Source organism: Pleurodeles waltl, chromosome 1_2, assembly GCF_031143425.1.
Source record: "Pleurodeles waltl isolate 20211129_DDA chromosome 1_2, aPleWal1.hap1.20221129, whole genome shotgun sequence".
Classification (NCBI taxonomy): domain Eukaryota; kingdom Metazoa; phylum Chordata; class Amphibia; order Caudata; family Salamandridae; genus Pleurodeles; species Pleurodeles waltl.
The window spans coordinates 362,061,664-362,078,886 of NC_090437.1; the positions used below are offsets into that span (position 1 = coordinate 362,061,664).

Consider the following 17,223-nt stretch of genomic DNA (forward strand, 5'->3'; position numbering starts at 1 on the left):
GTCGGGGATCGTGGCGTGGCTGGATCTGAGGCGGCGTCAGTTCCGGTGCTGCAGGGCGAAGGAGCGGGGCGTCACAAAGAGGCATCAGGCCCTTGCTGCGGAGCGGTGGAGGTGAGGTGGCGTCGGTGCGAAGCGCTGAATCTGTGCACTTCGGGCGGAGTCGGTCACAACGTGGTGTGGCAACATACACAGAGTCGTATACTTCGGCGGGGCTGCAGCGGTGTCAGGCCTGCAAGCGTCGCCACTCTCCAGCGGGGACCACGGAGTCTGTTGCAGGATTCGGCAGCGGCATCGGTCCGGAGTCATCCGAAGTAGTTTTTCTTGGATTTTCACCAGCTTCTCCTTTCAAGGGCCCAGGGGATAGCTAGGGCACCACTTGTCAGGGCGGGAGTCACAGCAGAGAGTCCAGGTGCGGGTAGGGGAAGTCTTTGATGGCCCTGAGACTTCCGAACAGGGAGCAAGCTCAGTCCAAGCCTTTGGAGATTCTTCTCAAGCAGGAATATACAACAAAGTCCAGTCTTTGTCCCTTTTCACAGGCAGAAGCAGCAACTGCAGGATAGCCCAACAAAGCACAGTCACAGGTAGTGGCAGCACTTCTCCCCAGCTCTTCAGCTCTTCTCTTTGGCAGAAGTTCCTCTTGACTCCAGAAGAGATCTAATTTTCAAGGGTTTTGGGTGCTCTTGTTATATCCCTCTCTGCCTCCGAAGTAGGCCTACTTTATAGGAAAGTCTCTCTTGTTTCTGAGATCATGCCTTGCCCAGGTCAGGCCCCAGACACACACCAGGGGGTTGGAGACTGCATTGTGTGAGGGCAGGCACAGCCCTTTCAGGTGTAAGTGACCACTCCTCCCCACCCTTCTAGCACAGATGGCTCATCAGGATATGCAGGCTACACCCCAGCTCCCTTTGTGTCACTGTCTAGAGAGAGGTGCAGCCCAACTGTCAAACTGACCCAGACAGGCAATCCACAAACAGGCAGAATCACAGAATGGTTTAAGAAAGAAAATGCCTACTTTCTAAAAGTGTCATTTTCAAACACATAGGCCCTCATTATGACATTGGCGGTAAAATGCCACTTACCGCCGCAGTGACGGCCACCAACATACAGCCGCGGTGGCGAATATCCATTTGCCATATTATGACACACATACACCAAACCGGTAGAATACTGCCACATGCACAAATCCGCCAGCCCAAAGGTCAGTGGTAAAGTGTCGGTACGAACACCCATACTGTTACGCCAACAAAACAACGCCCACCATATTATGACCCACAAATCACCACGGTGGACATTCCATGGCGGTAAACCATTGGCGGTACACACTGGCGCGCTCAGATTTTCCACCCAAATACAAAACAACACAACATTGGCCAATACCAGAAACACACACCTGACACTCATACACACTCGACACCCACACCCTAACAGCACTATAAAACACCCACCCACATTACACACAACCCTTTACGAATACCAAAAAGCACCACAAGAGTAACACGAAGACCACTGAGACAACTACACACACACACACCACAAAACACCCATCCATCTGTCATGCACCCCATATCCTTCACCCCACCACATCACTTAACACCCTCTGCACAACACACACCACACAAAACCCATGTCCTCACTAAGGCACCCCCGTTTCGCTGATGAGGAGTTGCGGGTCATGGTCGAGGAAATAGTTAGGGTAGAGCCACAGCTGTGTGGAGCACATGTACAGCAAATATCCATTGCCAGGAAGATGGAGCTATGACGGAAAACTGTGGACAGGGTGAACGCCATGGGACAGCATCCAAGAACAAGGGATGACATCAGGAAGAGGTGGAATGATTTACGGGGGAAGGTACATTATGTGGCAGCAAGGCACCAGATTGCCATCCAGAGGACTGGCATTGGACCCCCACCTCATCCCACACAGCTCACAGAACACAGCATGGGAGGAACAAGTCTTGGCAATACTGCATCCTGAGGGACTCACTGGAGTAGCTGGAGGACTGAACACTGGTGAGTTGACATTTACTAGTTATCACCCCCCATGCCTGCATGCCGTCTCACCCCCTCACCCTGACTCCCATTACCCCACTCCATCCTACATAGTGCGCCACTCTAATTATCAAACCTAAATGGCAATCCCTGCATGCCATACCCACTGCATGCACATCCCTTCCAGCTCTGCATGGACACCCATAACCAAAGCATGCACAGCATGGAAAACTAGCAAGCACACAATACATCACCATACACAAATAAAGGTGGCAGGGCAACAGCAACAACAGAGAGGAAACGAGGGATAAAACTGTAAACTGTAAACTTTGCACTTGTATAGCGCACTACTCACCCGTTAGGGTCTCAAGGCGCTGTACTCATACCGCTATGGAACCCCTCCTGGCTTTTCCCTGTGAGGTGCCCACTCCTGGGCACCCCCAGGGTGAAGCCAGGCATCCAAGCGCTGTTGGGGCCGTTGTGGAGATTAAGCAAGCTATTGCCCAGAGTTGCAGAGTGGGACCCATTAATTAGATTATGCACCGAGGCGAGAATTATCTGGTCCAAGGGAATTGAGCCCAAGACCTGCCGAAGCGGGACTTGAAGCCTGGTCTTGAGACAGATCTCTGCTTCAGGGTCTGCCACTCTAACGATTGTGCCACACTTATCCACAAGTGTACAATATGTCACAGAAATGAAGTTTAATACATCACTTACATGCCCACAGGTGCCCCAGACAATCTCAGCGGTGAGGAGGTGTCACGACAAACCAGTCCCCCAACAGAAGACGGCCCCAGTGATGACAGTAACTCTGGACTTCTGGATCTGGATGAACTACCTGGCCCATCAGGGACCACTGGTCAGTTGGCCACCCCAGCCCACCCACAGTCCACCATACAGCCTCCCCCATCAGTATCCAACACCACAGAACCCACCCAACGTCCCCACACCTCTGTCCCCAGGACACGTCAATCAGCAGTGTGCCCACCTGTACAGGGATCCCAGTCCACACCTCACCCCCAAGACAATCAGGGACCTGGGGTCAGTGGGAGAGGGTACACCGTTCAGGGAACAGGGGAACAGGGACACTGGGAGGACTGCTGTGGGCCAGGGGGAGGACAGGCCCAGGGAACCGACTCTCCAGGAGGCACTCACTAATGTCCTGGGGGCTTACCAACAATCCCAGGACAAGATGGGCCAGATCCTTACCAACATGCAGGAGAGCAAGCGGCTGCAGGAGGTACACCATCAGGAGATCAGGGAGGATTTGCAGGCCCTCAACACCACCATGGCCTCCATAGTAGGGTAGCTGACAGATATGGCCAACATCATCTACCGACAAGCCCACCACTTCTGCTGCAGCTAGTGGGCAGGAGGCCCTGCCACAGGACCCACAGGCCACCAGCAGCCCTTCTCTGGCAGAAGATGAACCACACCACAAACGTTCCCTGTGACCCAGACCGAAACCAGAGACACCTGCTAAGAACAAGACCACTGCCAGGAAGTGAGACCCTCCTGAATGACCCCCTTGGGTCCCATCTTGTCACCCTGTCCACTTTGAACTGCCTTTGCTCCCCTTCCAATGGCCCCTTGGACACTGGACCTCTGCTACAAGCAGGCTGGAACAATACCCTGGACTTTCCTCAACCATCACCCCATTCCATTGCACTTTTCTGTCAATTATTTGCACTACAATAAACACCCTTGAAGACAACCTAAGTGAAAGTGTTTTATATGATGAAAATGTGCATATATGGAAACAGTCACATCTTCTCCTCCTGCAGATAAGGCACATGTCGTCTGAGGGCCAGGTTGTGCAACATGCAGCATGCCACTACTATCTGTCAGACCTTCTCAGGTGAGTAGCACAGGGATCCACCTATTAGATGGAGGTATCTGAAACTGGCCTTCAGGAGGCCCAACGTCCTTTCAATAATTCTCCTGGTTTGCCCATGTGCATCATTATAACGATTCTCAGCCACTGTCCTGGCATTCCTCACCGGGGTCAGGAGCCACAATAGGTTTGGGTAGCCAGAATCACCTGCAAGCATTGAGGGACAAATATCAGCCTTACACAGTGGTATATGGTCAGCACCAGAAGGCATACACTTACATACATTGGGTGGGGACTCACCAATTAACCACACCCTGTGCCTCTGTAGTTGTGCCATCACATTTGGGATGTTGCTGCTCCTCAGGACAAAGGCGTCATGCACCGACCCAGGATACTTGGCAGTGACATGGGAGATGTACTGGTCAGCCAGGCACACCGTTTGCACATTGAGTGAGTGGAAACTCTTCCAATTCCTGAACACTTGTTCATTCTGGCGGGGGGACAAACGCAACATGTGTACTGTCAATCACCCCAATAATGTTGCTTATATGTCCCACTGCATAGAATCCAGCTTTCACAAGGCCAAATCTTCCACCTGGGGGGAGAGCAATATAGTTGCACATGTGTTTCACCAGGGCAGACAAAACCCTTGCCAGCACGATTTAGAACGTTGGCTGTGACATTCCTGATGCCAAGAACACCATCACTTGGAAAGAGCCAGTTGCCATGAAATGGAGAACAGATAGAACCTGCACTAGAGGGGGCATCCCAGTGGGATGACAGATAGCAGATATCAGATCAGGCTCCAATTGAGCACACAGCTCTGTGATTGTGGCCCTGTCCAGTCCATAGGTGAGTATTATGTGCCTGTCTTCCAGTGTAGACAAGTCCACAAGGATTCTGTACATGGGGTCTTGCCTCCTTCTTCTCTTCCTCCACAGTGGTAGGTATCTAAGTGACACAAGAGTGAGTAGGCTGTCATAATTTGAACAATGGAACCACCACCTCAGTGGACATAGAGCAGTAACGTCATGGGACATTGATAATGGCAATGTATGTGCAAATAATAGAAATGTCGCAGTTCTCGGTTATCTGAATATTGTCCATCACAATAAAATGGTGACCGCCTGTCCTGTATGTAGGGACAGGTGGAAGTGAGGTAACTCCACTGGCGTTGCGCGTCATGGCGGAAGGCGGTCTTGCACCGCTGTGCTATTCCTCATTGGATATCATTGGGCTCTATGGTGTACAGTGGACAATAGGGATCACCAGCGGCAGTGACGCTGTACACCGCTGTGTATGCGACCGCCATTTTCTGCCTATAACCTCACTTGTTACCTCACTTTCCACAGGACAACACCTACACTGCATGTGCTGCTGTGATGTGTGTCTGGATCCTACCATGGCCCGTGACCAGGGACAGGACCCCTGCCTTCACTTCGGAGGAGATGGAGCGCTTGGTGGATAGGGTCCTACCCCAGTATGGGCAGCTGTATGGGCCTCCAGACCAACAGGTGAGTACACCTTGGGCACGAGGCATGTGACAAGGTTGCATGTAGATGTGTGTGCAAGCATCGGGTCATTTGGGGGGTCGTAGGTCTGGTGGTGGTGTACATAGTGGGCGCTGAGTGATGTCTGTGCCAATGGTGATGGAAGGGGATTTGTGGGCCATACGCATAAACGGCTGGATTGTCTGGTTAATGGTGTCCACCTGACTGTGTTTTTCCCCTGCAGGTCAGCGCCCATCAGAAGAAGGGATTGTGGTGTGCCATCGCCAAGGATGTGCGGACCCTGGGGGTCTACAGCAGGCGGAGCACCTACTGTAGAAAAAGGTAGGAGGACCTGGGATGCTGGGCTTGGAAGACCGTGGAGGCCCAGCTGGGAATGAGGGCGGGGTGCCCGTTGGAACCTGACTCCCCCGATGGCCTGCATACTGGCGGTGGCCTACCCAGAGCTGGATGGGCGCTTGAGGGCATCACAGCAGCCACAAGGGGGTGAGTACAGTGTGCGTTACCAATATGATTGGCAGATGTCATGGGAACCTGGTGGTGGGTGTCAGTTAGTGGGTGCCCCTTAATGCCAGCTCAAAGAACGCAGCGTGATCCAGCACAAGGGTAATGGTTGTATTGCTAAATCTGTTAACCTAGCTAGGTTGCATTCCATGTCAGACAGGGCTTAGTGACTCCCAGGAGGGGTGCAGGTGGCGTAGTTTTGCTCTCATCTTGCTGTGGTACCTAGCAAATGTAATGCCAGTGTGATGCATGGTGCTCAATCCTGATCCCTATGTGTGACAGTAATGTGTATGACATCTGTGGTGATGGTGCTGTAATTGACCAAGTGCTACCTTTCTCTCTCCACCCTCCTTTTTTCTTCTGCCATCCTTTCCTTGTGTGCATTAGCATCATCTGGCGGAGGAGCAGAAGTAGCAGTTACAGAGGGAACTGAATCCCACAGGACCCAGGAGGCAGAGTCCACCGACGCCGAGGGGACCAGTTGGACAGAGGGTGAGGGGAGCACCACGGTGGAGACAGGAGATTACAACACTGACTCTGATACCCCATCCGATGGAAGCTTCCTGGTGTTGGCATACACTTCTGGGACCACCCCAGCTGCAGGTACAGCTGCCACCCCGTACCAGCACCGCCCTCCCAGCAGCCCCTCAGAGAGTTGTCCGTGCCTGCTCACCCAGGAGGGTGGGCATCTCCTTCGCCCCAGGCACCTCAGGCCCTGCCCCAGTGAGCCCTGCTGCCCTGAGTGAGGAGACTATTGACCTCTTAAGATCCATCTCTGTAGGGCAATCAACCATTGTGAATGCCATCCAGGGGCTGGCATCCCAGATGCAGCAATGTAATGTATTCCTGGTGGGCATTCATGGTGTATTGGTGGCACAACAGAGATCGTTCCAGGCTCTGGCCTCCTCTCTGATGGAAGACATTTTCCCTGTTCCTGACATCCACTTCCTCCACTGTCTCCCCCTCCTCCTCTTCCCTCACTGTCACATCCGCACTCACACCTGCATGCACTGCATCAACAGCCACCACCACCATCACCACACCAAGCAGCACACACACCTCACTGGCAGACACCTCCACAACATCCATCCACGCGTGCCGTGTCCTCTTCCACCCTGTCTGCCCCCCTAAGAGACACAAACGCACTCACTCAGACACCCAACAGCCATCCACCTCACATCAGCACACTGCTCATGCACCTGCACCCAAAGTGAGTAGACATACATCTCCAACAACCACTCCCTTAACCTCCACTCCCATCCCTCCTCCCTCATCCCGCCCCACTGTCCTGAAGAAGCTTTTCCTTGACCAACTTGACCTCTTCCCTCCCCCTCCCTCCTGTCCTGCCCGTAAGAGCAGGGTCCCAATGACCCAGCCCAGCACCTCAGCCAAACAGTCCACAGGGGGCAGTGGAGGCACCTCCTAGTTGTGGAGGCAGGAAAGGAAAGGATCCCACTCCCCCACCCGAGAGGGGGTAGGACCCTACTCCAACACCCAAGAGGGGAAAGGATCCCACTCCAACACCCAAGAGAGGGAAGGATCCCACTACACCACCCAGAAAAGGGAAGGTTCCCATTCCACCAACTAAGAGACGCAAGAGGCCCCCACTCCAACAGCAGTGGGCAAGGAGCCCTCACCTCCAGTAGTAACACAGCAGCCCTCGCCTCCAGCTGGAACACAGCAGCCCTCACCTCCAGCTGGGACACAGCAGCCCTCACCTCCAGCAGAGGGCATGTAGGCCACTCTCCAGGGACTGTTGTACATGGAGCCCTCTCCAGAACCAGTGGGCAAGTCCCCCAACTCAGAGATTGTGACCTTGCACTCCCCAGCTAATTGCAATGGGCATGGAGCCCCCTCCAGAACCAGTGGGCAAGTCCCCCAACTCAGAGACTGTGATCTTGCACTCCCCAGCAAAGGAAAATGGGTATGGAGCCCCCTCCAGAACCAGTGGGCAAGCCCCCCCACTTCAGCTGAGGTGCCCCCCACCCCTCTTCCCCCTGAGGTGCCTGGCCATTCCGAACATGATGCCCCTGCACAGTGTTGTGCGGGTTACATCAGGGAACGAGTTGGGCCTTGGACTGTGAACTATGGCCATGTGGGCCTTTTGTACTTTGGACTGGCCATTGGCCCTTTCGGAACAGTGAATCATGTATTTTTTGTCATATGGACAATATGGTAGCTGTTTGCTTCCAATTACACTATGAGTTCTGGAATGATATAGTTCTTGTATTATTATGATGTGTGTCCTGTGACACTGTTTTTTCTCTACAGCTGGTTGTGTGTATGGTGTGTGTTGTGTGTGTATGTGTCACTCTCCTTTTCCTCAATCCCTCCCTTGTATGCTAGGCGGCTGTACTCACCGCCGTCGTCTTCTTCGGCATTGGTGTTCCAGGTGGAGCATGGCGTAGAAGAGCATCGGGAAGACTTGATATTCTGGTTCCATGGTGGCCTTGATGTTCTCTGTGTCTCTGATGGTGAGTCTTTCGTCTTCTGTGTTCTGTTTCTGGCAGTCTTTTGATGGCGTTGGTACCGCCCCGAAAATCGTGGCCGTTTGCATTGGCTTAATATGGTGGGTGGTACCTTGTCTTCCGCCTGGCTGTTGATAGTTACCGCCGAGGTCATTGATGTTAACGTGCTGGCCGTTGGTGTGGTACATTGGCTGACTATGGGAGTTATCACCGCAATGGTAAGATTTTGACAGTGATGACCGCCAGCCTGTTGGCGGTACTACCACCACTTTAACAGTCACCGCCAATGTCAAAATGACCACCATAATCTTAAAAGCAACTTCACTAAAAGATGTATTTTTAGATCATGAGCTCAGAGACCCCAAACTCCTAATTTCTGTCTGCTCCCAAAGGGAAACTACACTTTAATAATATTTAAAGGCAGTCCCCATGTTAACCTATGAGAGAAATAGGCCTTGCAACACTGAAAACCGAATTTGCAGTATTTCACTGTTGTGACATGTTAAACACATAAGTACATGTTCCACCTTTTACGTACACTGCACCCTGCCCATGGGGCTACCTAGGGCCTACCTTAGGGGTGACTTACATGTATAAAAAGGGAAGGTTTAGGCCTGGCAAGTGGGTACACTTGACAAGTCAAATTGGCAGTTTAAAACAGTACACACAGACACTACAGTGGCAGGTCTGAGCCATGTTTACAGGGCTACTTATGTGGGTGGCACAGCCAGTGCTGCAGGCCCAGTAGTAGCATTTGGTTTACAGGCCCTGGACACCTCTAGTGCACTGTATTAGGAACTTACCAGTAAATCAAATATGCCAATCATGGAAAGTCAATTACACCTATATTTTACATAGGAGCACTTGCACTTTAGCACTGGCTAGCAGTGGTAAAGTGCCTAGAGTGACAAAAACAGCAAAAAACAGAGTCCAGCATACATCAACAACCTGGGAAACAGAGGCAAAACGTTAGGGGAGACCACGCCAAGGATGTCAAGTCTAACAAATATTTAAATAGCACACCCAAGCCCCTCTCACACTCATAGTATTTCCCAGCAATCAGCCCCTACCAATACTGGGCTGCAACTTCCTGAGCGACAGGGTAGCTGCGAAAGTGAAATGTGGCCCTGAGTACTAAAATTCAGCTGGGATTCATTAAGGATGGCACCCCGACATGCCAGGGAAAACTGTACAATACTACCGTAGTTTCACTTTTTTGGTGTGGTATAAATTCCTTCCCAGTAGATAAAGCAATTAACAAGTCGTCGGGAGGTGCTTCAATATTATGCTCAGTTGTAGAGAACAAGTGTCTCATAGGGTCTTATTTACAAGCCCCAGTGCACCAAGGGAATGTCACTTTTAGTGACAGTCCTGTGGTGCACATTTCAGGGCCATATCTCCAAGGCCACATAAAGCCACCCTGCGTGGCTTTTCATGGGCTTGCAGATATGAACTGAAGCAATGCAGCACAAATTGCTGTGTTGCCTCACCCTGTGACAGGGAGGCGTGCCATGGGCGTTATGGTGGGTGTTCCCACATAACACCCATGGCATTTGACATATTCCCAGATTTACAAGAATTTGTAAACCCCAGAATGTGTCGAAAACCTATGACTCCCCAGGGGAGTCGTAAGGGAGGTGCAACAAGGAAAAATACCTTTATTTCTCCTTGTTTTCCCTTTTTCTATGTGTGCTGCATTCTGTAGCACACTTAGAAAGAGGAAAACGCCTCTCATGGTTGTTTTTGTGCATGAAGGTGTCTTTTCCAACACAAAAACAATCATCCCTGCACCACAGGCACCCTTGTGCCATGGTACAAGGGTGGCTCTGTTGGTGCATAGCAGCCCACTGTCACCAGCGCAAGGGAAGAGGACAGGAATGTGCTGTCTCTCAAAGATACAGCACACTCCGGCCCTTTTCTATTGATGCAGGGCAGTGCAGCAAGGATCGTTGTGGTGTTGTCCTGCTCCAAAACCTCATAAATGAGGCTCTCAGTGAACTGCATCTGTTGCCAGAACAGGCACTGCCCCCTCATATAAGACCATTTGGAAAGGGACTGACCAAGCCATTTAGTAACTGGATGCAGGCTATTGAGCACGACATTTTTAACTGCATCCTTCACAGGTAAGCAGCGTATGGTATCTTCCTCGTAAAATCAGTTTAATTTTAAATAAGTTCCTCCACCTCAGGATGCATATTGTATGTCTAATGTGCGCGTGTATGTGTGTGCTTGCGAGTTGGTGTCTGTGCCCCAGGGGTTCTGTGAAGAGGAGAAAGTGGCTTGCAGTGAAAAGTGGGAATAGTGACCTAAAGAGGACAAAGTGTTGAATGTATAAGACAGTGGCTCTCCATTTGCATCCTTCTCCATGTTATGGATGTTACCACCTGCATGTTTTTGTCCCAGGAGTTCTGCTGGCTGGAAAACATGCTCCTTTATCAGGAAGCCCATACCATCTGCTTTGCCAAAGTACCTGAGCTAGTCCTATAATGTTGTATTTGACATCTCCTGACTAGAGCCTCCTGCTCAAGGCGTGTAGTCTTGAACACCAAATACACATATCTGGACCAGAGGGTCCAGATCCTGCTCTGGAGAAAACCCTGTCTTCCTTAAGGCAGTATTTGACATCTAAATAAAATGTGGACTTTAGATGATTCTAACTTCCCACTAGTACCATCAAAGCAAACAAAATGCTGCAGAGCTTGATCTGGTTACTTGTAGGTTATATGGAGTTGAGGGGACTCTGCACCAAAGCAGCAAGACACTTGCCAGAAACAATGCTTTGCATTTTACTCTTTTGCTATGTATTTAGGAAATCTCTGCTCACATGAACTTCTCTATGATATTTCTAGTGCTAGATTATAAATATAGCAAGGACAGAAAGTATGTTTTTTCAACATAGCAACTTTGATAACTGTTAGATCTAGCATCCTTGTTGTGGTTTATCGTGACATTTTGACCTTAGACCTGCTTTTGCTGACTTTGTTTTTGCTGGCTTAATTATTCTGCACACTCTACCACTGCTGATCAGTGCTAAAGTGCTTGTACTCTTTCCCTAAAAAATGGTAACATTGGCATGTACCCAAATGGCATATTTAATTAATGTATAAGTCCCTAGTAAAGTGCACTACGTGTGCCTAGGGCCTGTAAATTAAATAGTACTAGTGGGCCTGCAGCACTGATTGTGCCACCACTTAACTAGCCCTTCAAACATGTCTCAACCCTGCCATTGAAGGGCCAGTATGTGCAGTTTAGCCCTTTAACCCTTTTGCCAGGCTCGCACCTTCCTTTTTAATACATCTATGTCACCGCTAAGGGCAGGCTGTGGTATTCCTAAAATGTTGGATATGTAATTTTCAGCTTTACGTGTCCTGGTAGTGAAAAACTCTTTAATTCATTTTTCCCCACTGCAAGGGCTATCTCTCCCATAGGTTAACACTGGAGTTACCTTATTACATTTTAAAGGTGTAATTCACAGTTTGGAAGAGATAGACTTTTCGAGTTTGGTTTCTCTGGAATCAAAATTTTAAATCACAACTTGTTGTAAAGTTGGATTTTAAATTGCAAGTCTGAAAATGTCACTTTTAGAAAGTTGGCATTTTCTTACTTTAGCCATTTGGTGCATGCTGCTTTGCTTTGATTATGTGCCTGGGATGAGTGACAGCTAGACTGTGTATTCCCCTTAGACAGCCACACACAGTGGGAGCTTAGGTGTGGCCTGATGGGCAATCCTGGGAGGATGGGAGAGAGGAGCTGGGCACAGCCTCACTTACACCTGGAGGTGCTGTGTCCTGTCCTCATACAAAGGGCTGCATAACCCCCTATAGGGAGTCTGGAACTCAGTACTCTTCTGGACCTGTGGATACTCTGCCAGGAAGAAGAACTGCTGCACTGCTACAAGGCCTGCCACTCTGTTGGACTCTAGCTTTGCTGTGTTGACTTACTGACTGCTTCCCTCTTGCCTAGAAGTGAGAAGGACTGGACCTGCATCTCTACAACACAGAACCCAGGGTGGCTCCAAGGACCAGCTGAGAAATGAAGTCTCAGGGACATAAAAGATTTTCAACCGCCAGCTACACCTGAAGTCTGGTATCTGTAAGTCTGCCCTGCCATGTGGTGCCACCCCAGGCTTGGGCATTTGGAAGTAGACCTAAGGTGTTTTGCTCTAGCAGAACAACGTATCCCCCGTTACGTAGGAAAAATTGACGCACATCATTGTTGCTTGGTGAGAACTGGTGCATCACTTTTGGAACCAATACTGCTGCTGTTTCTGTGGTGTAAGGTCCCCACATCCCTGTCGGCGACAATCTCGACAATGCCATCGACACTCCGCACTGCAGCCTCTGTGCTTATTGGAATCAACAAATTGTCTTGACATCAACGCAGCCAGAACCTGCATTCAAACTCCACCACATCTTGGCACCGACACATTGCCATCGCTGCATGGGGAACTTCGATACATCAACTTGACTGCATGGGCTAATCATCACATCTCTGTGACACCTTGGTTCAGACCCAACGCAATGTTTTTCCCGCCAGAATTAAGGTACTTTGTTTCAGTGTTCCCAACGGGGTCCTTGTAGCTGGCCCGCGCACCATCATAGGAAGCCTGAACATTTGACTTTGTCCCGGTCAAGCGCGAGCAAATATCCTCGGTTGACGATTTTTGCTTTTAAGCGCTATTTTGAAGTTTATTCTTTTAAATTTCATAACTCAAGTTCTACCTATTGGATTTTTTTCATTATGGTCTTTGTTTTATATGTTACATGTAGTTCTATGTTTCTAAACAGGTTGTGGTATAATTTTGTGTTGTGTGGCATTTTCACTGTTTTACTGTTTGAAATGCTGCATACATATTTTATGAATTGCCTCTAATTTAAGCCTGGCTGCTCTGTGCCAGTCTACCAGAGGGTGAGCAAAGCTTAACTTAGGTATTGCCTGACACTTACCCCGACTAGGACTGTGGTTGCTGTTTGACTAAGGTTCACACCCCTGTCAAGTGCCTGGGCTCTCTTGCTGAGAGTCCTGACCTGCCAAGTAGTGCCAAATCCAGTTCCTGGGCCCCTGGAAGTGACCTGTGGTGCAACCAAGAAGAAACCAAGCACATTGACTCCAGAGGGACTTCGGAACCGGTGGCACTCTCTGACTCCGTGCCACTGCCTGCACCGGAAAAGTGAAGTCTTTGATGGCCCTGAGGCTTCTTAACAGGAGGCAAGCTCAGTTCAGGCTTTCGGAGATCCTTAAAAAGCAGGATTTAGAAAGCAAAGGCAAGTCCTTTCACTTCCTAGACAGAAGCAGCAAGCAACAGGCCAGCCCAACAAAGCAACAGCCAGAGTGGCAGGCCCTCCTACAGCATCCAGCTCTTCTTACTGGCAGAATGTCCTTAGCCCAGAAGTATTCTAACATTTGTGGGGGTCAGAGGTTCAGTACTTATACCAATTTCTGTCTTTGAAGTAGGTAAACTTTAAAGAGAAATCTTTGTAGTGGACAATATCCTGACTTTCCTGCTCTGGCCCCAGACACACTCCGGGGGGTTGGAAACTGCTTTGTGTATTGACAGGCACAGCCCTGTTCAGGTGCAAGTGCCAGCTCCTCCCACCACTCTAGCTCAGGAAGACCCATAAGAATATGCAGGGCACACCTGAGCTCCCTTTGTGTGACTGTCTAGAGTGAATTCACAACAGCCCTACTGTCATCCTGACTCAGACGTATATTCTACAGACAGGCAGAGGCACAGAACTGTTAAGGAAAAAAATGCCCACTTTCTAAAAGTGGCATTTTCAAACTTATTATTAAAAAAACAACTTCACCACAAGATGTATTTTTAAATTGTGAGTTCAGAGACCTCAAACTCCAAATCTCTATCTGCTCCCAATGTGAAATTACACTTGAAAGATATTTCAAGGCAATCCCCATGATGCCCTATGGGAGTACCAGGCCTTGCAATGGTGAAATGGGAGAGATGGGCCTTAGCAGTATTTCACTATCAGGACATGTAAAACACACCAGTCCATGTCCTAACCTTTACATCTACTGCACCCTCCACATGGGGCTGCCTTGGGCCTACCATAGAGGTGACTTACGTTTAGTAAAATGAAAGGTTTGGGCCCAGAAAGTAGGTGCACTTGCCAGGTCGAAATGGCAGTTTAAAACTGCACTCACAGACACTCAAGTGGCAGGTCTGAGACATGTTTATATGACTATTTGTGAGTGGCATAGTCAGTGCTGCAGGCCTAATAGTAGCACTTGATTTACAGCCCCTGGGCACACAAGTTGCACTATACTAGGGACCTACTAGTAAATCAGAAATGCCAATCATGGATAGACCAATCGCTAATACAATTTAGACAGAGAGCACTAGAACTTAAGCACTGGTCAGGAGTGGTAAAGTGCCTAGTGTCCTAAAGCCAGCAAAAACGAAATTCAGCACAGGATCAAAAACAGGAGGCCAGAGGCAAAAAGAAAGGGGAAACCATGCCAATAGCTGACAGGTCTAACAACGGCCAAGAACAATTTGTTTTCCCAATGTGTTTTTTTAATATGTGATCAAATCTGATCTGCCAATTTAGAATAATTGTATCTAAATAATAATTGCTACAATTGCTTTGTGCAGGCGTTAAAAATTCTGCTACAAATGGTGCAGTGGATTCTCAGAGATTCCACTGCACCATTTTTGCAAGACCCTTACTGGGGGATCGCCCCCCCCTTGCATACATTATGCCTGGCGCAGGCGTAATGTGGCGCAAGGGTTTACAAAGTGGCACAATGCATGCACTGCACCACTTCGTAAATATGGCTTGGTGTTTTTGCCATACTATTGCAACATTAACATTAAAAAATGATGCTAATGTGGCGATAGTAGGCGCTAAGCCCTTAAATTTGTGGCAGGGTTTGTAATAAAAAATCATGGCGTGCATGAACTAAAAAAGAGAAACAAACTTCGAGGCACACATTTTATCCCCATATTAAGAGAACGTAACAAAAACTACTAAAAACTGGATGCTTGGCTCACTTCATACTAACAGAGGAAAGTATTTGCTGATACCTGGTCTTTAAATACGATCCGATGAGGATTCTTTGGGATGCAGTTGATCTCTTCACACAAAGAAGGTATGCACAGCACCCCTCTATATCGATTAGCCATTTTTGCCGAAGTCTGAACAAAAATAATGACTTCGGAAGAGCACCCGGGGTCTGGACGTATTGTGCACATGGATCGGTGACAGACTTTTTAATGATCACTTCAACAGTACAAAAGAAATCTCATTAAACCCTAAACATTTCATGTCTTTTCCATCTAAGGCCGGGGCGCGCGGGGTTGCCAAGGAGAACATTTCACAAGTAGGGCATATTAGTAAAAAATACATCAATACCTTCAATGGCAAATGGCTTCCCTACTGTCAGCAGTTTGCAGTCAGCGTCTATCGACACTTCGTAGTCCAGCAGTGCTTTATCCATGATGAAGGCGTCCAGGGTTTCTGGATCATTCCTGCATTTAAGATCAAGACAAAGCAGAATGACGAATCAGCTTCATCTATTGAAATGTAGGAAGAACGTTCAAGCTAAGGCACACTGTTGAATATAGCACAGTGCATAAAGGAAATAGAATAAAAAGTGCAGTGTAAGGAAAATATCATCCTTTAGTCAAGTGTCATAAGAAACTGGATTTAAACCACGGTCACCATTTCAATCAAATAGGATTCTACACACACGAACTTCTGCGTTTTAGTCAAAAGTCATAAACAATGTGCTGGCTATTTTATTAGTTTATTCATGTGCGTTGTGTTTTCACATGTACTGTATTTGACATTCTCTTAACTTACTGTGTAAAGCAAAATAGTTATTGGTGAAATCGTTGTGTTATTGTTTTTCTCTCACCGAGCTACTACAGACAGGAAGTAGCCTTATGCAAATCAGTTTGCCCCTGGTGTTGAAGACGTGGATGCAAAAGCCAGTTGCGCCTTGGTGCACTTACTGTAATCTGGGCCCAGTTATCCATGCCTGCTGCAATGGGAACAGCCCAACCCAAACTGATGGACTGCATCAACTTTGGGCAAGAACACAACAGCCCAGATCAATTTTTTAGGTCTGGGATTAGCCAAGACTTTTTGATTTTACTAAACTTATATGTGTAATATACTTACTTAAAGGGGTGTTCAGCCAGCTCTCCTCATCCATTGGTCTGTTGTTATGACATTCATATTTTGCTTCCACCCACTACAGCATACAGAATGGGGCAATGAGTCAGCCTACTTAGGCCACTGGTTAACTTCGCTTTGAATGACTGCATTTTGCTCTTTCACAATGAGCACATTTGCACACAAGGTAGTTCCCTTGAGTGCTACTGTTTTTGTTTTTACTTTGTAATTACTTTAGTGTTCAATTTAAGTTTAAAGTCTTTTGTAATATAAGGAAGATTTTGAAGTAAGCCAGGCACATTCCAGTATTTTTAGTTTCCTTCTCCTGTCAATGGTGTGTCCATTTAAAATTGTTCTGTATTGTTATGCCTTCCTTCTTTTTCCTTTCCTCCCTTCCATCTTTCTTTCTTTTCCTTTCTTTCCTACGTTTTTCTTCTTTTTTCTTTAATTCCTTCTTTTTCTTTCTTTTCTTTCTCGCCTACTTTCTTTCTTGCTTTTGTTCTTTTTCTCTTTCCTTCCTTCTTTCTTTCTTTCTTTTTCTTTTTTTCTTCCTTCTTTGTCAGAGGTAACAGGCTAGAAGCCTATCCCAGACCAAATGGCTTTTTTTAGGTGTGTGTTAGTCAAGACCTTTTGTTTTTACTCAAATTGCGTATATAGCATAGTTATTTATAGGGGTTTTCAGCCAGAATTCATCCATTGGTTTGTGGTTGTGTCATTCACATTTGTCAAGAGGCAATGTGTTAGCCGACTTCAGCCATTGGCTCACATAATTACGATCTCCAGAA

The 17,223-nt window shown here is 48.3% G+C and overlaps 1 protein-coding gene across 1 annotated transcript in view; it reads right to left on the reverse strand.

Moving 5' to 3' along the window:
* GRIN3A (glutamate ionotropic receptor NMDA type subunit 3A) overlaps positions 1 to 17,223 on the reverse strand; it is a 748,999-nt gene that overhangs the window by 221,802 nt on the left and 509,974 nt on the right. The window contains exon 5 of the mRNA XM_069239855.1: positions 15,674 to 15,789. Within this exon, the coding sequence (XP_069095956.1) occupies positions 15,674 to 15,789 (116 nt within the window). The remainder of the gene's footprint in view (positions 1 to 15,673; positions 15,790 to 17,223) is intronic.